This window comes from Rhinolophus ferrumequinum, chromosome 18, assembly GCF_004115265.2.
Source record: "Rhinolophus ferrumequinum isolate MPI-CBG mRhiFer1 chromosome 18, mRhiFer1_v1.p, whole genome shotgun sequence".
In the NCBI taxonomy this organism is placed as follows: Eukaryota; Metazoa; Chordata; class Mammalia; order Chiroptera; family Rhinolophidae; genus Rhinolophus; species Rhinolophus ferrumequinum.
The window spans coordinates 58723201-58743653 of NC_046301.1; the positions used below are offsets into that span (position 1 = coordinate 58723201).

The 20453-nt window shown below is 56.5% G+C and overlaps 1 protein-coding gene across 16 annotated transcripts in view; it reads left to right on the forward strand.

The window, feature by feature from the left end:
* PTPRS (protein tyrosine phosphatase receptor type S) overlaps positions 1 to 19990 on the forward strand; it is a 100196-nt gene extending 80206 nt beyond the window's left edge. For 7 of the 16 annotated variants that reach the window (XM_033135109.1, XM_033135113.1, XM_033135119.1 and 4 more), the window contains 22 exons: positions 1366 to 1483; positions 3020 to 3628; positions 4046 to 4143; positions 4708 to 4961; positions 5573 to 5666; positions 5771 to 5986; positions 6477 to 6634; positions 7133 to 7144; positions 7374 to 7486; positions 8824 to 8871; positions 9973 to 10070; positions 10148 to 10271; positions 10814 to 10989; positions 11068 to 11187; positions 13951 to 14105; positions 14194 to 14479; positions 14662 to 14840; positions 15615 to 15741; positions 15824 to 15949; positions 17719 to 17873; positions 18039 to 18174; positions 18825 to 19990. In XM_033135109.1, coding sequence (XP_032991000.1) covers positions 1366 to 1483; positions 3020 to 3628; positions 4046 to 4143; positions 4708 to 4961; positions 5573 to 5666; positions 5771 to 5986; positions 6477 to 6634; positions 7133 to 7144; positions 7374 to 7486; positions 8824 to 8871; positions 9973 to 10070; positions 10148 to 10271; positions 10814 to 10989; positions 11068 to 11187; positions 13951 to 14105; positions 14194 to 14479; positions 14662 to 14840; positions 15615 to 15741; positions 15824 to 15949; positions 17719 to 17873; positions 18039 to 18174; positions 18825 to 18893 — 3471 coding nt within the window. In that variant the 3' untranslated portion in view covers positions 18894 to 19990. The remainder of the gene's footprint in view (positions 1 to 1365; positions 1484 to 3019; positions 3629 to 4045; positions 4144 to 4707; positions 4962 to 5572; positions 5667 to 5770; positions 5987 to 6476; positions 6635 to 7132; positions 7145 to 7373; positions 7487 to 8823; positions 8872 to 9972; positions 10071 to 10147; positions 10272 to 10813; positions 10990 to 11067; positions 11188 to 13950; positions 14106 to 14193; positions 14480 to 14661; positions 14841 to 15614; positions 15742 to 15823; positions 15950 to 17718; positions 17874 to 18038; positions 18175 to 18824) is intronic. The other 9 variants (XM_033135120.1, XM_033135121.1, XM_033135122.1 and 6 more) reach the window with 5 other exon arrangements.
* Positions 19991 to 20453: the final 463 nt, after the last annotated feature.

The window sequence follows — 20453 nt, forward strand, 5'->3', positions numbered from 1 at the left end:
TCCAAGTCAGCCTCTCCCACCCACCAAAACCAGGGGTGGGGGGGACTGAATGTGAGGCTCAGGGGCAGGAGACCCTCTGTTCGTGCATCCCTGTCCCCCCCTCCTTGTGTGCCTGACCTGGGGACACCCCACATCTTCCAGGCATGCCGGACTGTTTGTGGGTGTGCATGTGCAGGGATACGGGTACCTGTGTGGTGGTGTGCAGGTCAGGGTGCTGTGGTCGTTGAACAAGCTGTCGTTTATTGAGCACCTACTATAGGCTAGATCCTGTACAAGGTACTGTGGATGTGACAATGACCAAGACAGCTCTGAGGCGGCCCTCCCTCATGTCACAGTCCAGTGTGGGAGAGGAACGTTAATGGGAAGAAGGCACAAATGCATGTCAAGTTACAGCTCTGGTGGACACAGGGTGTAGACTGTGGGGTAAATGTCTAACAGTCAGCTCTCCAGATGGATGGATGGGTGGGGGTCTGTAGCATTTGCCCATTTCCATGGTGTAAATACGCCCATCGTGTCAGTTTCAAGGTACCAACTAGATACTCAGTAGCTCATCGTTGTATAGTTCTCTACCACAATGTACAAGAAACAGAATAACCTCGAGAGCATAGATAGTGGTAAACATACTGGGATAATTAGGAAAGGGGTTTTTGAGTATTAACTACCTTTGTTTTTAATATTATTTATCTGATTGTAAGTTTATATACCCTTGTAGTTTGCTTTTTAATAGCGGCTGTATTTAATAACTGGCTCGCAAAATTCCTGAAAATTTAACTATTGGCTCTCGCAAACTGGTATAGGGAATTCCAGCACACCGATGTAGTGGAGGCAGAGAGAATAGCCTGTGCAAAGGTCCTGGGGCAGGACCATGCCTGGTATGTTGGGGGAACAGTGAGGAGGTCCTTGTAGCTGGAACAGAATGAATGAGGAGGGGAGACGGGAGGGGATAGGGACAGGTCCTGCAGGGCCTTGTGGGCTATGGGAGGATTTGGACTTTTAACCCAAAGGAGATGGGAGCCCTGGAAGGCTGTGGGCAGAAGAGATGTAGGACCTGACTCAAATGTTCACAGGCGCCCTCTGGTGGTGGTTGCAGGGAGAACAGACTGGGGGATGGGAGTGAGAACTAGATTACTGGGGCAGAGGCAGCTGCCCTGGTCCAAGCAGGCGATAACGGAGTGTCAGGCTGCGTGTGCCCATCTCAGCATGAATGTGCTACCTGTTGGAGTCAGTGCATGAGCTTGGGTGCATGTCCCTGCCCAAGGACCAGGCCCTGCATCCGCCTTGCTTGAGCTCAGCCCAGCCCAGGGAGGAGGGTGGACAGGGCCGTCTCAGCCCTGGTTGCGTTGCTGACCCCACCCCTGCCTGCAGGAGATGGTCGTCACAGACCTGCAGCCTGACACCGCCTATTCCATCACCGTAGCCGCCTATACCATGAAAGGCGATGGCGCGCGCAGCAAACCCAAGGTGGTGGTGACCAAGGGAGCAGGTATGAGACCCCCGCCCCATAGCCCCTTTGCCCCCAGAGCTTCCCTGCAGAGTTTTTGAGCCCATGTGGGAAGAGGATACACTGGGCAGGAGGAACGGCCAGTATAAACGGGTAGGGACTGCTCAAGGGGGCAGTAGGGGCCCAGCAAGTTCCAACCCCATTTCCCCTTCCTCACTCACTTTCGCGGCCATTCAGTCCCAGACGGATACAGATAATGAACAGCTGACGCTAACCCCCTGTCCTCTGTCCCCCGCCCCCCCATCCTGGACTTCATCCAGCTGTTCCCTCTGCCTTGATACCCTTCCCTGGGTTAGCTGTCTCCTCCTCATGCGTTAGGTCTTTGCTTTGTTTCTACTTCCCCAGAGAAGCCTTCTTCATCCCATCCCATCACACAGTCTCGGTTTGGTGCCCCCTCTGGGACCCCCCAGTACCCCATCCTTCCCCAATCGTGGCTCTGATCACCCCAGGTGGGTTGTCATTTCAGGGTGGTGTGCCCATCTTCCCAGCTGCACCATGAAGCCTCCTGTCCTGGCAGCCCTGCCTCAGTTTCCCCTTCTGGCCCTTCCCATCAGTCCCATGGTTCTGTTTTATCCCCAGCCACAACTGAGCCGAGTGGGGAGAGACAGCCAAGAAAATGTAAGGGGCGGATGTTCCTTCCAGGCAGAGGGCACAGCCTGGGCGAGGCTCAGTGAGAGGAACAAGCTTAGAGTGTTACAGGAGCCATAGAAAGGCCCCCACTTCTGACACCCCGTCCTTCCTCCGGGACCTTCGATGCCATGCCTGTGACCACATAGTCTGACCTTCAGTCTGGACACAGCCCCTGTCTACACTGCTGCCAGTTCTTCCCAGGCACTGTTCCCTTCTCCTGTCTAGTCCGGGCCCATGTCACCTCTTCTGAGCCTCTTGTGATCTCCCCCTACTCTCTCAGGAATATTGCATCAGCCATATTTGCTAAGCTGAACCCACCGCATACACTGTGACCGCGCATACTGCAGTCTATTAAAGGTCCTGATAAACCCTGTAGTGGAGAAGCCTGGTTTCTTTTGTACAGTCCAGCTTTCCCTTTTCTTTACCTGACCCCAAAACCTCTTTTGGCACGTTCGTTGCTACTCAGACTGTAAGAACCACAAGGCACAAGCAGGATTTTGGACACTTCTATGTCCCATAGGTATTAATCAGGTGCCAGCAAGGATCAAATAAACAAGGCAAGAAATGTATAACTTACTAAAGGAGGAGGTGAAGACACGAAGCTTGCTGTGATGTCTGTGGATATTTCCATTTATTGGTTCTGAGTCCCCGGCCTCTTTGCGGTTCCTTATATCACCCAGCACATTACTGCCTCAAAGCCTTTGCACTGGCCGTTCCCTCTGCCTGAACACTGTTCCCCCCAGACCTTCCTGCTACCCCCTTCTTTGCCTCTTTCAAGTTTTTGCTTCTCAATGAGGCCTCCCTGAGACCCACTTTTAAAAACTGCAACCCCACCCTGTGCTCCCAAACTGGTGAGTAGCCGCTGACACCAGCCCCATGTCCCCACAGTGCTGGGCCGCCCCACCCTGTCGGTGCAGCAGACCCCTGAGGGCAGCCTGCTGGCACGCTGGGAGCCCCCAGCCGGCACCGCCGAGGACCAGGTGCTGGGCTACCGCCTGCAGTTCGGCCGCGAGGACTCGTCACCCCTGGCCACGCTGGAGTTCCCGCCCACCGAGGACCACTACACTGCATCAGGCGTGCACAAGGGGGCCACGTATGTGTTCCGGCTGGCAGCCCGGAGCCGAGGCGGCCTGGGCGAGGAGGCGACAGAGGTTCTGAGCATCCCAGAGGACACACCCCAAGGCCATCCGCAGATCCTTGAGGCAGCCGGCAATGCCTCGGCTGGCACTGTCCTGCTGCGCTGGCTGCCACCGGTGCCTGCCGAGCGCAATGGGGCCATTGTCAAGTACACAGTGGCCGTCCGGGAGGCCGGTACCCTGGGCCCTGCCCGAGAGACTGAGCTGCCAGCGGCAGCCGAGCCAGGTGCCGAGAACGTGCTCACGCTGCAGGGCCTCAAGCCCGACACAGCCTATGACCTCCAAGTGCGGGCCCACACTCGCCGGGGCCCTGGCCCCTACAGCCCCCCCGTCCGCTACCGGACGTTCCTGCGGGACCAAGGTAGGCGCGCGGCGACCCCTGCACCAGAGCCGGATCGGGCCTTGCGCCCATCCCCACCCCAGCCCCCTCCCTCTCCCCTGCCCAGGTAAGTGGTCACTTTTCTGCTTCCTCATGGACGCTCGAGGCAAGTCCGGACCCCGAGGCTCTGGCGTTGGCAAAGGTGGGACATGCCTCGGTGGCACCGCCGTCCCCCACCCCTCCTCCTCTGCCTTCTCTCTGCAGCCGCGCCGTCTCCCCAGCAGGGACTTGGGACAGGGCCAGGCAGGGCCGGGCCAGGGCCAGGCAGGAAGGCCATAGGCACAATGGACAACAGGGAGTGCCTGGGCCGCCCCATCCCACCCCACCTGCCCACCCCACCCACCCCTGGCACTAACAGGGCTTCTCTTCTCTCTCCTGCTTGGCCGCTGCCTGGCACAGTCTCGCCCAAGAACTTTAAGGTGAAGATGATCATGAAGACGTCTGTGCTGCTCAGCTGGGAGTTCCCTGACAACTACAACTCACCCACGCCCTACAAGGTGTGGCCACGTGGCTGGCGGGGGGCGGGGGTTGGGGCTCGGTCTGGAGTCAAGGCAGTGTGGTGTTGGGGTTCAGCTGCACTCAGGGCTGAATGGGTTTCACTGGGGATGGAGGCTCCGTTTGGGATTAGGGCTCAGTCAGGATTGGGACTCAGAGCTGGGGCTCCTCTTGGGGTGAGGGCTCAACTGGGATTGGGGATCAGTGGGCTGGGGCTCATTCTTCGATTAGAACTCAGAGTTGGGACTCAGTCTGGGGTCATGGCTCATTCTGGGATGAGGGCTCAAGGTGGTGCTTCCGCTGGGATTGAGGCTTAGTCTGGGATGAGGGCTCAGTAAAGATTGGGGCTCAGCTGGGATTGAGGCCCTGGTGTCTGGGCTGAGTTAGGGTTAGTGCTCAGTTAGGACTGGGACTCAGTCAGAGGTGGGGCTCAGCCTGGGGTCGGGGCTCAGGTTAAGGCTCAGTCTGGGAGCAGTTCAGCAGGGTCAGGGCTGGGTCTTGGGCTGAGGCTTAGTCGGGCTCGGGGGGCTCAGCCCAGAGACCCACCGCGCCGCCCCGGCCTGCAGATCCAGTACAATGGGCTCACGCTGGACGTGGATGGCCGCACCACCAAAAAGCTCATCACGCACCTCAAGCCTAACACCTTCTACAACTTCGTGCTGACCAACCGTGGCAGCAGCCTGGGTGGCCTCCAGCAGACGGTCACCGCCTGGACCGCCTTCAACCTGCTCAGCGGCAAGCCCAGCGTGGCCCCCAAGCCCGACACCGATGGCTTCATCATGGTGTATCTTCCCGATGGCCAGAGCCCCGTGCCTGTCCAGTATGCTTGACCCCCCCCCCCAGGACGTCTCAAACCCCATTAGGCAGCTGTGTGACTGGGGCCAGCCACTTGAACTTCTTGTGCCTCAGTTTCCTTACCTATCTGTAAAGTGGGGTCTCATCAGTACCATGTCAGTACTTCTCATGGGCATCGTCGCTACATGTGGCTTGTTCTGCTCCTCCGACATTTCATTGTATGACACCCCTGTGTGTCTAACCTTCTACTGGTTTGGGGTTCCCGTACTGGTGGGGAGACAACTAAACAGACTCTCAGCCCCTTGGTGTGGCAGTAAGAGGTACCAGGGCTGAGAGTCCTGTGGGGAGAGGACTCTGCTCGGGAGGCAGAGAAGAATTATGGGCTACAGAAATGTGTGGGTTTGGAAGTGAGGACTTTGAAGGACGTGTAGGAGTTCAAGAAATATAATCGCAAGGGGTAGACTTGCAAGGCAGAAGGCACAGCGTAATCAAAGGCTGGGAGGTTTAAACATGGCTGGAGCAATAGGGTAATAGACCCATTATATGAGCAGAAGGGAAGATTTGGGGGGGGGCTCCCTACAGCATTTTTTGGTCATGCATATAGACAGATCCCTCTAACACTTCATCTCCTGACAGGAACTACTTCATTGTGATGGTGCCGCTGCGCAAGTCTCGTGGCGGCCAGTTCCTGACGCCCCTGGGCAGCCCAGAGGACATGGACCTGGAGGAGGTGAGGGCTGGGGCCCGACTTGCAAGGGCCAGACGTGTCCCAATTGTTGTGAGCCCAGTTGCTCCCAGCCAGGCTCTGAGCAGCCCACACCTCTGTTTCCACAGCTCATCCAGGACGTCTCCCGGCTGCAAAGGCGCAGCCTGCGGCACTCACGCCAGCTCGAGGTGCCCCGGCCCTACATTGCAGCTCGCTTCGCCATGTTGCCATCCACCTTCCAGCCCGGCGACCAGCAGCAGTACGGTGGCTTTGACAACAGAGGCCTAGAGCCGGGCCACCGATACGTTCTCTTTGTGCTTGCTGTGCTGCAGAAGAGTGAGCCCGTAAGTCCCAAATGGTGTGTTGCCCACATCCAGCCACACCCTCGGAGTGAGGCAGGCCCCAAAGTGGCCTCAGCCCCCGTGGCCCTGACCTCAGAGCCAGACACAGAGCCTCTGAGTTCCCTGGACAGAGGGAAGGACTTGAAGTTGGGGGAATCCCAAGAGGAAGGTGTTCTGGAGGAAGGAACTTTGGAACTGGGGCTTTGACAGATGCATAGGAGTTCAACATAGAAAAGACACCCCCAGGATTTGCATGTGCAGAGGTCTAGAGGTGCAAGAGGAACAGAAAGGATTTCAGAGTGGGTAAAGCAGAGGGGAGAAGGAAGATTGGCAAGCGCCAGGCCATGCAGGTTACCACCAGGGTCAGGGTAATTGGGAGCCAGAGGAGGGTTTGGAGTAGGGGAGGGACAGAGATTTGTCTTGGAGGAAGACCCATCTGGCCACTTGGAGGAGGAGGGGCACTGACGGAGGCCCCCCCACCCCGTTTCTGCAGACATTTGCAGCCAGCCCCTTCTCAGACCCCTTCCAGCTGGATAACCCAGACCCCCAGCCCATCGTGGACGGCGAGGAGGGGCTTATCTGGGTGATCGGGCCCGTGCTGGCTGTCGTCTTCATCATCTGCATCGTTATTGCCATCTTGCTCTACAAGAAGTAAGTCCTCTGCGTTCCCCATCGACAGAAGGAAGGGCTTCCTGGGCATGGACGGGCTCTGGAAAGGTCTAGGAAAGGGTCATCTCAGAAGATTGTCATGGAAGCTCTCTATGGTATAGCTAGGGGAACTGAGGCTCAGAGGTTAAGCTACTTGATGAAAGTCACATAGCCGGGGAAATGGCAGGGCTGGGGTTCACACCAGGCTCGTGATTTGACTCCTCTTAAGCCCCACACTCCGCACAGCAAGGTCTGGGGTGGAGGCTGCCTTTGTCCAGTTGAATGAAGATAGTCATTGTAGTGGCCACGTGGGACATGTCCCCGCTTAGGAAGGGAAGGTGGAGACCCAGCAGGGAGGATTAGCCCTATTTTCTGGACAAGACCAAGGTTCAGAGAGGTTAAGAAAGGCCCCCACCATCACAGGACAGGCTCTCTATGGCCAGCACACGCTCACCTATCTTCTTTTCCCTCCTTCTCACCTGTGTCTGCATTTGGGAGCAGCAAACCTGACAGGTAAGAACTGGCCCTGCCCCCTGCAGGCTTGAGGGAGTGGGGTGGCACTGAGTCCATGGGGTGAGGGGATGTCTGGCTGCTCCCGCAGGTTGCACACATGCATGTGCATGGTCCCTTTCCCACCGACTGGGTCACACGTTGATGGTACCTCGATTGTGTTCACACACGTGCCTGCACATCTTTGGGCACACGCTGGCACTCACTGACTCTTCCTCTTCCTCCCACGAAGTAAACGCAAGGACTCAGAGCCCCGCACCAAATGCCTACTGAACAACGCCGACCTCGCCCCCCACCACCCCAAGGACCCCGTGGAAATGAGACGCATTAACTTCCAGACACCAGGTATGTGCTTATCCCCGGTGCCAGGGACGACAGCGATGGGAAAGAGGAAGCTGGCCCCGGTGTACCCTCACCTGCCCCACCGAGCTGTGCTTGGTGCAGTTAAATTCCTGATTCCCAGATTCCTGCGTGGATCCGGGCTTGGAACGCTCGTGGGTTGATTCTGCTTAGAACCTAGTGAGGCTTTTGAAAAGTTGGATTTAATTGGTGGTTCCTGTCTTCTCTGGGAGCTTAAAGGACATCTGAAAACCAAAACGAAACAAAACCTCATTTCTTCTGGCAGCAGGAGCTATGCTTCTGTTCATATCCCTAGTCTGAAGAGCACTTAGTGGTAGGTCTTAGGCCCTGTTTCCTTGACCTTTTTCCACTTCCTGGGATGTGCCCCAAGCAAAGCACAGAGATTACGCCTCCTCCATGCCCTGTACCTCGCCCCTTGGTGGCCACAAACGCTCATGCTCCCCCTGCCTCTTCCCAGTTCCCTGTCGGTTAATAAGATGAGCTCAAGTCACCTGCCGTGCCCGGTGGGAGATGAGTCAGGGTCTGGTCCTTGATCCCTTCACCTGCAGCCATCCACACACTCCCTCATCTCCTCTTCCTAGTGGGCTCGTGCCAGCTGCTTCCAACCAGCAAGGAATATTTTTAGTTAACTGATGGCTGCTGTTCTTCTGAGCTCACAGCCTGCTTACATCTGTCCCGCTGCCGGCACTCTGGTCTCCACTTCCTGTATCTGATCTGGTTCATATTAACTCTTGTTTCCAACCAAACGGAGATTTTAAACATTTGTATTTCACTGATGGCTGCAGCCCTCCCTCCATAACAGACCGTGAAAGGTCTCACACGGCACCTCTCATATACTCCCATCTCTTCTGTTCAGAAAAGACAGTTTCTGTCTTATGTCAGTTCTGTTTCCATCCAAAGGGGGATTTTAAAGGTGTATTTAACTGATGGCTGCCGTCCTAAAAGTTCATGGCATGAGCCCGAACGTCCTTCCCCTGCCCCTGAGTTTCTCCCTCACCATCCTGCATCCTCCTAAATCCTCCCTGCTGACCCCAACAGGGGACCCAAGGCTAGGTTGGTCTGGGGGGACATATTGACAGAAGAACCTAAAACTTTGGGATTTCCCCAAAGTTGCGGCTAAACACCAGGCAGAGGGAGACAGAGCAGCCACGTGTACTGTCAGTTCTCGGGTTGGGGCCCAGCAGCCGTGTGTCCCTCGCTGTTGAAGTTGCTCTACCTTTTGCGTCTGTCGGCTGGCCGTTGTGCGTGCACCCCATGAAGGGTGGGCGAGGCGGCAGCCCCCTCGCGTGTTTTCATTTATTTATTGTTTGCTGTTTCTGCAGATTCAGGCCTCAGCAGCCCCCTCAGGGAGCCGGGGTTTCACTTTGAAAGTTAGTTCCTGTGTTCTTGGCTTCCTTTCGCCCGCCCGCCCCCGTTTGTTTTCATCTTTGGTTTCTCCATCCCGCCTCCTATCTCTGCCCACCTGTCCTATGCTGGCTTCTGGGGGGAGGGGGTCTGGTCCACTGGGTCCTTAGGCCGCTGGTTGTGTGTGTGTGGGGGGGGGACAGGGACATAGGTGAGACATGTATGTGTGTACATACGTAAGAACAGGAGCCCACCCGTGTGACAGGCAGAGGGACCCACCAGACAAAGGGACACCAGCCTCAGACCATGTAGAGGTGGGCTTTTGCGTGACACTTGGGGGCCCCCACTTAGAACAAGAGTTGTTTACTAGCCGGCCTGACCATGTCTTAACGGTTTAACACCGATACTTCCATGGTGGCACGTAGCTGCCGAGTAAGTGTGTGAGCGCATGCGTAGCCATTGGCCCTAGGAGAGGAGAGGGCCTGATATCGGGAAGAAAGAGCCAGGCCCACTCCACTACCTCCAGTCACACCCCCGGAGGCTCTGAGGATCAGAGCCATCACCATTCCATGTACCCGATAAGACAATCAGCCCTCAGAGTCAGGGACTCGGTGCACCTGCCCCAAGCAGGTGCCCAGACAGATGGGGACACACCTGTGTCTCCCCTCTCCAGTCCCTTGACCCTACCTGGCAGAGAACTTTTCAGGTCCTCTGATCCCAAAGGGGCAGAAAGGGGTGTCTGTCTCCTGTTGTGTGTCTCCCCCACCCCCCGGGAATGATGTTTTTGGAGGCCCAGCCAGCTGCCATCTGCTTCTTCATTTCTGTGTCACCCGCTGCTTCCAGCCACAAGGCCCTCGGAGCTTGAAGTCCTCCAGGGCACCCCCTCCCCAGCTGGGTTGGGGGACGGGGACTGGCGGACATTGTGAACCAGGAGTGTCAGGCTCAGCCAGGAGCTGTAGCCTCTAATGCTCCACTTTCAGCCCCGCAGGCCTGGGGTCCCCTCCCCTGCCACACCCTCTAACCGCAGCTCGTCCATCGCAGACTCACACTGTAGAGCACCCCACCCCCGGCCCCTGGGCTGGCCCCGAGTGACCGGCCTGTGCCACTGGGGTCTGCTCTCCCTGCAGGCATGCTCAGCCACCCGCCGGTCCCCATCGCGGACATGGCCGAGCACACGGAACGCCTCAAAGCCAACGACAGCCTCAAGCTGTCCCAGGAGTATGAGGTGAGCCGGCCCCCGCCCCCCGCTGTCCCGGGCCCGCCGACGCCCACCCTGACACCCCCGCCCCCCTGCCCCTGCAGTCCATCGATCCGGGCCAGCAGTTCACGTGGGAGCATTCCAACCTGGAAGTGAACAAGCCCAAGAACCGCTACGCCAACGTCATCGCCTACGACCACTCCCGCGTCATCCTGCAGCACATTGAAGGTAGCACGCGGGCCCGGGCTCCCCCCGCTGCCTCGTCTCCCAGACAGCACGTAGACCCCACACCTCTGCCAAGGGCAGGGCCGGCGTGGAGTGGACAAGCTAGGGGACGTCTCGGGAAACGGAGGCCTGCTTCTGGTCTCAGATCTTGTCCAGCTCCAGCCGGAGGCCACTGGGAATGTTTACATATGTGTTTAACTGATGGCTGCTGTCCGTTACATGTCTGTCTGTCCCTCCATGTCAGTGGTTCTCAATTGGGGCCATTCTGCCACCTAGGGTCACTTGGCAATGTCTGGGGACATTTTTGTGCTCACAAGTTGGACATGGGTGCTAGTGACATCGAGAAGGTTGGGCCAGGGCTGCTGATCAGTGCCTTCCGGTGCCCAGGGCGGCCCCCCCAGAGTGATCTGCCCCCAATGGCAGTAGTGCTGAGGTGGAGAAATCCTGAAGTGTGTGCCCCACCATTTCCTTGGGGACCAATTGGGGCCGTCCAGTGTAGAAGGGCCGGCGCCACTCTGATGGCTGGCTTCTCACCCTGGCCGTAGGCATCGTGGGCAGTGATTACATCAACGCCAACTACGTGGACGGCTACCGGCGGCAGAACGCATACATCGCTACACAGGGGCCGCTGCCCGAGACCTTTGGTGACTTCTGGCGTATGGTGTGGGAGCAGCGCTCAGCTACCATCGTCATGATGACACGGCTGGAAGAGAAATCACGGGTGAGGCCCGGACCCCACACCCCCAGGCCCTCAGCCAGCCCTGGCCCACACTCACCTCCGTCTCTCAACCTGGCACAGATCAAGTGTGATCAGTACTGGCCCAACAGGGGCACGGAGACCTATGGCTTCATCCAAGTAACACTACTGGACACCATCGAGCTGGCTACGTTCTGCGTGCGGACGTTTTCCCTGCACAAGGTAGGGCCCAGGCCGGGGCTAGAGGCTGAGGGAGGGGTGATGGGGGCAGAGGAGGAAGACGGCCCCAGCTTCTGCCCTGGGAGGTCCCCGTCAGACAGAGATAATCAAACATGTTGACCCAGGCTGACCACATTCTCATGAAGCCCACTTTATGGATGGGGAAACTGAGGCTCAGAATTGGGCACAGCGGGAAGACAAAACCAGCAGAAGCCAACTTAGCAGCAAACCTGTTCTCTTGCCATCGGTCGTGTCCGAGGTGTTACCTACCCTCGGTGTTGGCGGTGTTGTTTGCAAATATCTTCTCTCTAGCCTCACCTGTCCTGGGCCTATGACAGGGTCCTGGCAGAGTCTAAGCCCTGCCGTTAAGGGGCCTTAAGTCTCGGGTGGAAGACTTAGCTGGAGAGACCCTGCTCACCCCAGGCAGTCAGGGCTGGAGCAAAGGGACGCTATAGCTTTGTATTTAACTGAAGGCTGCTGTCCGTAACATGGTTCTGTCTGCCTTCTACCTCAGTGGTTCTCAGTTGCAGCAGTTTGCCATCCAGGGTACATTTTTTATTGTCACGATGGGGAGAGGAGGTGCTACTTGCACCGCGGTGTTCCTATGACCCTAGTCAGGTTCTCGCTCAACATTAAGCAGGCACCTGGCCCGAGTGCCAGAAAACCGAGTAGTGAACAGGAGTGAGTAAGAATTCTTGGTTCATTCACACATAGGAAGCACACGCTGTGTGTCAGGCCCTGAGCTGGGACACAGCAGGGACCGAGACGGACAAAATGTCCTGCCCCTGTGGGGGTTAGTCTAGTGGACAAGACACAGACAAAAGAGACGAAAATGACAAGAAATCTTTTTTTAATTAAATGTATTGGGGCAATGTTGGCGGATCACATACAAGTTTTAGGTGTGTATCTTTGTCATGCAACATCTGTGTGCTCCATTGTGTGCTCACCACCCGAAGTCTAGTCTCCTCCCCTCACCATGAATTTGACCCCTTTACCCTTTTCGTCCTCCCCCCACCCCCTTGCCCTCTGGGAACCACCATTCTGTTGGCTATGTCTATGAGTTTTTTTCTTTGTTTGTTCGTTGTTGTTTATGTTTCATACCCGACATGTGAGTGAAATCATATGGTTCTTGACTTTTGCTGACTTACTTCACTCAGCATGATCATCTCAGGATCTATCCGTGGTGTCACAAATGGCAGTATTTTATCCTTTTTGTGTTGTGTGGCCAAGTAGTATTCCATTGTATATATATATGTAAGTCTTCTTTATCCAATCATCTATCTAAGGACACTTTGGTTGTTTCCATGTCTTGGCCACCGTGAAGAATGCTGCAGTGAACGTAGGGACTTAAATCTTTATGTATAAGTGTTTTCAAACTTCTCAGGTAGATACCCAGAAGAAGAATTGCTGGGTCGGATGGTAATTCTATTCTTAATTTTTTGAGGAACCTCCACACTGTTTCCCATAGTGGCCACACCAATTTACATTCCCACCATCAATGTACAAGGGTTCCCTCCTCTCCAGCATTTGTTTTTTGTCATTTTGATGACAGCCATTCTAACAGGTGGGAGGTGGTATCTCATGGCAGTTTGTTATTTGCGTTTCCCTGGTAACTAGTAATGTGGAGCATCTTTTCATGTACCTGTTGGCCATGTATACCTAGGTCTTTGGAAAATTGTTCAGGTCCTCTGCCCATGTTTTAATTGGATTGTTTGGTTTTTTGATGTTGAGTTGTATGAGTTCTATATATATTTTGCATATTAGCCCCTTGTTGGCGGTGTTGTTTGCAAATATCTTCTCCCATTCAGTTGGTTGCTTTTTTGTTTTGTTGATAGTTTCTTTTGCTGTGCACAAGCTTCTTAGTTTGATGTAGTCCCATTCATTTATTTTTTCTTTTACTTCCCTTTCCTTTGGGGTCAAGTTCACAAAAACCCCTCTGAGGCCAAGGTCCAAAAATGACAAGAAATCTTACATGTAGGATTAAAGTAAAGCAAAGAGGATAGAATGTGTACTGGGGGACCTGGAGTAAGTAAGGCAGGGAACCACAAGGAGATCTGGGGAAATAGCATTCCAGGCAGAGGACACAGCTGATGCAAAGGCCCTGGGGCAGGACAGTGCCTGGCATGTTGGAGGAACAGCAAGGAGGTCCTTGTGTCTGGAGCAGAGTGAACAGTTGGGAGAGAGGGAGGGCATGGGGGAGGGTATGCAGGGCCAGAGGGAGGACTTAGGCTTTTACCCAGAGGGAGGTGGGAGCCCTGGAGGGCTGTGGGCAGAGGAGGGGCGGGACCTGGGACCTGACTCAGAGGCTCACAGGCATCCTCTGGCTGCTGCAGGGGAAGCGAGAGAAGACAGGTGGGACCCGGGCAGGGGTGACTGCTCTGGTCTGGATCAGCAACATTGGGGCTGGACCAAGGTGGCCACCATGAAGTGGATGGACTTTGGAGGCAGAGCTGGCAGTTTTGGCTGATGTTTCGATGTAGGGGCGGGGAGTCCAGTTGAGGGTGACGTTTAAGTTCTCAGCAGAGCGCCTGGAACGTCAGCGCCACCGTCAGCTGAGATGGGGGAGTGGGTTTGGGGAGCAAGTCGGGGCACAGGGTTGGCCACATTGTGAGGAGGACATGAAACTTTCATGTGGAGACCGCTCTGTGTGCAGGGGTCAGCTGGACACCCGAGTCATACATACACTCAGGGCCGGAGGTGTGATTGGGTGTCCTCTGCATGTGAGTGGTGGGGCTGTGGTGACAGGCGGTGTTCTGTGGCCCCCAGAATGGCTCCAGTGAGAAACGTGAGGTCCGCCAGTTCCAGTTCACGGCGTGGCCGGACCACGGGGTGCCTGAGTATCCAACGCCATTCCTGGCTTTTCTGCGGAGAGTCAAGACCTGCAACCCGCCGGATGCCGGCCCCATCGTGGTGCACTGCAGGTACGCCGGTCCCTGCGCTCCGCCCAGCGCCCCTCCACGCCCCGCCCACCCCCCCCAGGGGCCCTGATCGCCACGCCCATCCCCGCAGCGCTGGCGTGGGCCGCACCGGCTGCTTCATCGTCATCGATGCCATGCTGGAGCGGATCAAGCCAGAGAAGACGGTAGACGTGTACGGCCACGTGACCCTTATGCGATCCCAGCGCAACTACATGGTGCAGACGGAGGACCAGTACAGCTTCATCCACGAGGCCCTGCTGGAGGCCGTGGGCTGCGGCAACACGGAGGTGCCGGCCCGCAGCCTCTACGCCTATATCCAGAAGCTGGCGCAGGTGGAGCCCGGCGAGCACGTCACCGGCATGGAACTCGAGTTCAAGGTAGGAGGCGGTGTGCTGGCTGCTGTGGGGAGGGTGGGGGGTGGGCCGAGGAGCTGGAGACTGGAGTCGCCCCGGCGATAGGCACCAGAGTTTGGGGGTGGTGTTCCCCCACCTACCATTCCACCACTACCGCTCTGACTGGAGGCTGCCCTCATGGGGCCCTTACCTCCTCGTCCCCGCAGCGGCTGGCCAACTCCAAAGCCCACACATCCCGCTTCATCAGTGCCAATCTGCCTTGTAACAAGTTCAAGAACCGCCTGGTAAACATCATGCCGTACGAGAGCACGCGGGTCTGCCTGCAGCCCATCCGCGGCGTGGAGGGCTCCGACTACATCAATGCCAGCTTCATCGATGGCTACAGGTACTTCACCTTTGCCCGGCAATGCTAGGGTCCCAGCCTTGCCCCCAAGGGGCCTCCATTCTTGCTGGGAGACATTGCCAGTCTCGTGCAGTCACAGCTAGAGAGGGAATCTTTTAAGGTGTATTTAACTGATGGCTGCTGTCCATAGCATGGTTCCAGCTTCCCACATTAGTGGTTCTCAATCTGGGCAGTTCTGCCCCCCAGGGGGAATTTGACAATGACTGGGGACATTTGTGATTGTCATGACGTAAGTAGGGGAAGATGGCTACTGCGCGTGTCGAGTAGGGGGAGGCCAGGGATTTGCTGAAAACCCTGCAGTGCCCAGAACAGTGCCCCGTCACACAGACTCACCCAGCTTTGAATGTCAGTACTGCTGAGGTCGAGGCACCTGGCCAGGGAGGCTGTGCGGGCAGCAGGTGCCCTCCTGTGCAAAGGCCCAGGGCTGAGCAAGAACTTGACCTGCGAGTTGACTGGCACTTGAGGGAGGTAGAGCAGGAAGGCAGGAGAGGTCAGCGAACAGTCTGCAGCTTCCTCGAAGAGCTGGAATATCCCCTGAGGCCAACGGTTTCCCCACGTGCAAAATGGGATTTGGGGTGGGGGCTGAGTAAGGTGGCGAGGGAGATAGTCCACTGCTCGTCGGTCCCGGGAGGCAGGGGTATGGCAGGTATGTACAGCTGCCGTGGATCCTGCTCTGCTCCTGGCCCGTTGGGGGCATCAGGCCAGTTCCAGGCCGGGGCCTCCCAGTCAGCCCTGCCTCCCCCACCCACCCCACAGGCAACAGAAGGCCTACATCGCAACACAGGGGCCCCTGGCAGAAACCACGGAGGACTTCTGGCGGATGCTGTGGGAGAACAACTCGACAATTGTGGTGATGCTGACCAAGCTGCGGGAGATGGGCAGGGTATGCTGGGGGCCGTGGCGGGGGCGGGCGGGGCCAGCGGGGACCTGGACGGTGCTGACCACAGCCGCCATCCCCTCCACAGGAAAAATGTCACCAGTACTGGCCGGCGGAGCGCTCCGCCCGCTACCAGTACTTCGTGGTGGATCCGATGGCAGAATACAACATGCCTCAGTACATCCTGCGGGAGTTCAAGGTCACAGATGCCCGGGTGAGTACTGGATGGATTGGCAGGAGAGGCTGGCACCAAGGTCGGGCTCGGTGTTCCCCAGCCGTCTTGAGAGGGCTTCTCTAGTTGGGGGTAGAAGCAAAGGCCAGGGGGAGGACTAAGAGTAGGGGATTGGGAGGAAAAAGAGGGAGTTGACCAGTTGACCCATCACTCCTACACCAAGTGGGTGGCGTAGGGGCCAGGTGCTGACCCAGAAATATCCCCATGGGGGCGTGTGTTACACCTCTCACTAGGAACATGGCCCGGGGGGGTTAAGAACAAAGGGAGTGCGTGGGGTGTTCCCGGGAAGCTACACCCTGTGGAGGACAGAGTTAGAGGCTGAAGGCTGGGGAGGGGAGAGCTGCGGGATAGATGGTGCTGGGTGGTGGGAACGAGCTGTGGAATGGAAAAGGGTGATGGGAGCTGGCACCGCGGGGTGGGGCGAGATGAGCAGGGAGAGTAGACGTGTTGGCTGGTGAAGACTCAGTGGAGGATGGCGCTGTGTGTGGTAGGAGAAGGGCAGGTATTAGGTGGCAATGGATGAAGACTGACGGTGGAAGTTGGTTCTGTTGGGTGACAGAGGGTTAAAGTTAGTGGCAGAAGAGGGGACTGGAGCACGCAGGGATAGGATGATGGGGGAAAGGCAGTCAAGATGTTGCCAGGGGCTGGCGAAGCCCTGATCGCTAGTCCTAGCGTTGGGTGATTCAAGATGGTGCCATTGCATGGGTGGAGTGTGGGACTGGAGAACCAGGGGAACACTGTGCTGCTGGACGGTGGTGGAGGGTGTAAACACGGAGGGTGTTGGATGGGATTCGAGAAAGGACGTGTTAGGTGGTGGAGGATGGACAACTGCAGGGTGAGGGCATCACTGATGGCACCATTTTGCTGTGGAGAATGTGATTGGGAAAAGGCAGATGATGGGTGAAGGAGCCAAACCACAGATCAGCGGGGGTGTCCTGGTGGATGCTGGGAGGGGGTGTGGGAGGGTGGTGATGAGGAACAGAGGTGATGTCCAGCAGTGGATGGTGGAAGATCACTAGTGGATGGTAAAGGATAAAAGATGCTGGTAGGAGGTGATGAGTTACCAGGGGCGTCTGGTAGAAGCTGCGCCATTGGGTGGGTGCAGAGTGAGGCTGGCGGAGCATCGTGGGGTGGAGAACGGGACTGAGAAGGGCAGCTGTTGCTCGCACTGTGGGACGGTGCAGGGTGGCAGAGTGTTGGTGTGGGATGTCACTGGTTGTACTGGCTGGGATTGGAGAGGTGGGGGGTGGACAGTAGCCACATGAGATGGTGTTATTGCAAACAAAAAACTCATAGACACCGACAACGTATGGTGGTTACCAGGGGGAAAGGGGATAAATACATGGTGATGGAAGGAGACTTGACTTTGGGCGGTGAGCACACATGCAGTCTACAGGTGATGTATTACAGAAACGAAACATCACATAACTTGAAAGTTATGTGATGTTTTTAACCAATATCACCTTAATAAATTTAATAAAAATGATGGTGTCGTCGGATGGTGACAATAGAAGATGGCAGAGGAGGGTGGTGTTGGCAATGAGACAAGCATGTCAGTGAAAGACGGTGCCAGCAGAGGGTGAAGGACACTGAGTCGTTAGGGTGGGTGGCGGAAAATGGGGCTGAGGATGAGAAGGGTGCAGGGTGCCGCTGGCTGGTGAAGGAGGACGGGAGTGGAGGTCGGCGGGGATGGAAAAGAGCCGTGAGCACCAGCGACTTCAATAGTAAGACCAGGCTCCTCTCCTTTCCAGGATGGCCAGTCCCGGACTGTCCGGCAGTTCCAGTTCACAGACTGGCCGGAACAGGGTGTGCCAAAGTCAGGGGAGGGCTTCATCGACTTCATCGGCCAAGTGCACAAGACCAAGGAGCAGTTCGGCCAGGACGGCCCCATCTCTGTCCACTGCAGGTGAGCTGCTCCCCAAACCCCAGCCCATTTTCCGGCTGAGGAAACTGAGGTCTAAGAGGGCCAGCCGTCAACCTTAGGCAATGCCTAAGGTTGGGCTATTTTTGTGCCTGCGGAAGCACGGGCTCCAGCGGCCCTGCCCCTGAGCTGCCGTCTCTGTCCCCCCAGCGCCGGTGTGGGCAGAACCGGCGTCTTCATTACGCTCAGCATCGTCCTGGAGCGGATGCGGTACGAAGGCGTGGTGGACATCTTCCAGACGGTGAAAATGCTGCGGACCCAGAGGCCAGCCATGGTGCAGACGGAGGTGAGGAGGGCGCCGGGGAGGTGGCCTGGCCTCACGCCTCTGCCGCTGGAGCCTCCGTTTCCTCCTGTATGACGTTGGCTTGTTGTGGGTGGGTGGTCTTCACTTCCTGCTTTGGGCTGGAAGGTGGATTAGTCAACTCCTGACACAAGAATAGATTGAAGTCCAGAGCCGAGACGTGTCCCGTGGAACGGACAGAGATGGGTCCTTTCCAGTCCCTAAGTCAGTGAATTCACAGCTCAGCCGTGACCCTGGCACAGGCCACAGATTCTGAAGTCCCCACTGCTCCCCAGATGGGAGAAGTGAGGCCCCATGTACGGAAGGTCTTCTCTGCGATCAGACTCACGTTGGGCATTTTAACAATGTCCTCAAACTCGCCTGTCTCCTGAGAGATAGCCTTCTGGCATCAGAGTCCTAGCCTGGAGGGGGCATATGGCAGGTGGAGGGGACGGCTGAGCAGCCATGTCCTAAAAGATGTGTATGACCTGCTGGCAGAGAGGAGAGGGCATTTGCCGTGGACAGTCAGCTCATGCAAGGGACATACATACCAGGCTGAGGCTCGTGCCTGCCGCTGGGGGCGCCCTGGGACACGTCAGACCAGGACTGGCACTGACGGAACCCCCATTCCTCTCCCCTCCCCTGCCCTCCCACAGGACGAGTACCAGTTCTGTTACCAGGCAGCTCTGGAATACCTTGGAAGCTTTGACCACTATGCAACGTAAAGCCATGGTCGCCCCCGGCCCGACTCCACCGGTCCCGGAGGCCTCTGCCTGGGCCCCGGGAGGCCTTGGACCCCCAGCAGCTGCATTTCTGCACGGTCTCTGGGAACAGCGCGGCCCCTCGAGCCCCCCATGCGGCCCCCAGCAACCTCCCTGGCACCGGCCACCGCCTTCAAATACTTGCCACATTCCTCATTTCCTTCTGATTCCAAAACGAGATTCCGGGGTGGGGGGGTGGGGGGATGGCGAACAAACAGGGGTTCTCCCCAGAACCAGAGGAGGGTGGGGGCTGTGACCCCTCGTGCCCCCAGAGAGCCTTCTGGCCCAGAGGGCCTAGGCTGGGGGGTTCAGAATTCAGCTTTCTTTTCAGACTCTGTGTAACTGTATCCAGTGACATTTCCTTTTTTTAAATAGCGTATTTTTTTTTCCATTTTTTTAAAAGAAGAAACAGAAAGAAAAAAAAAAAACTTGCCAGTCAATGAATTTAAAAAGAAAAGCGTTGCTTCTTCCTGTTCTGTTCAGTCTGTTTTTTCACCGTAGCAAACGTTCTTGTGTGATGACTATGTCCGCAAGCGGCCGACGGCTGTCCCCTGTGGCTTTTTTCTTTTCCTACCATTGGAAGGTGTGCCTCACTCAAGCATAGGACGTCCTTTTGCTCCTGATTTCTTTTCTTTCTTTCTTTCTTTTTTAATTCTCAGACATATCAAGGACAGTTCTGAGGGTGGGGCATTGGGGGGCTCGGGCCCACCAGCATCGGGATCGAACTTATCAGGGTGGGCCTGCCCTGCAGCCTGAGCCCCTGTCACTTGCCCCCAAGGAGGAAGAATGAACAAAACAGGAGATGCCACCTCTTCGGGGAAAGGGCGGTGTGTGCTGCCCTGGTTCAGGGAGCCTTTCCCCCTGGGACTATGGGGCGGTTTGGGGGCAAAAGCAGAAAGGATGGGATCCCCCACCCCCAAGCAAATGAGTTTTTCTCTTTGTACAAGAGCAGATCTGCCGTTGCTCTCAACACTGTTTATTCAAACGGAAGCAGCTGGGTGGTTTTCTCACCTCTGTGTATGTAGATATATCGACTTTGTATTAAAGGAAGATCGTCCGACCCCGGCTGGTGGTGGTGTCTTTGTCATGCCCCTGTCCATCCCATCCCCTCCCTGGGGCTGGCGGGCGCCTGGAGAGCTGATGTGTTCTCATTCCATCATGTGACAGTCCAGTGGGGAGGAGTGGGGCCCAGAAAGGTGTTGGTGTTAGTCCAAGATAACACAGCGTCTAAGAATAACATTGATAATAGTTGTTATTCTTGATAATACTGTGACCACCATTGAGTGTCTTAACAGGAGCCAGCTCTCTTGAGATGGATGTCATCAGCCCAATTTACAGATGAAGAAGCTGAGGCTCAGAGAGGGGCAGGCACCAACCCAATCACAGTGGATTTGAAATGGAGCTGGGATTCATATCCTGGTCAGTCTTATCCACAGCTCCCAAACCCCACGCCATGCTGCCTTCTTCCAAAGGGGCAGTGATGGAGTTGACCCCATGGAAGGAACCACTGGGTTGGGAGCACTG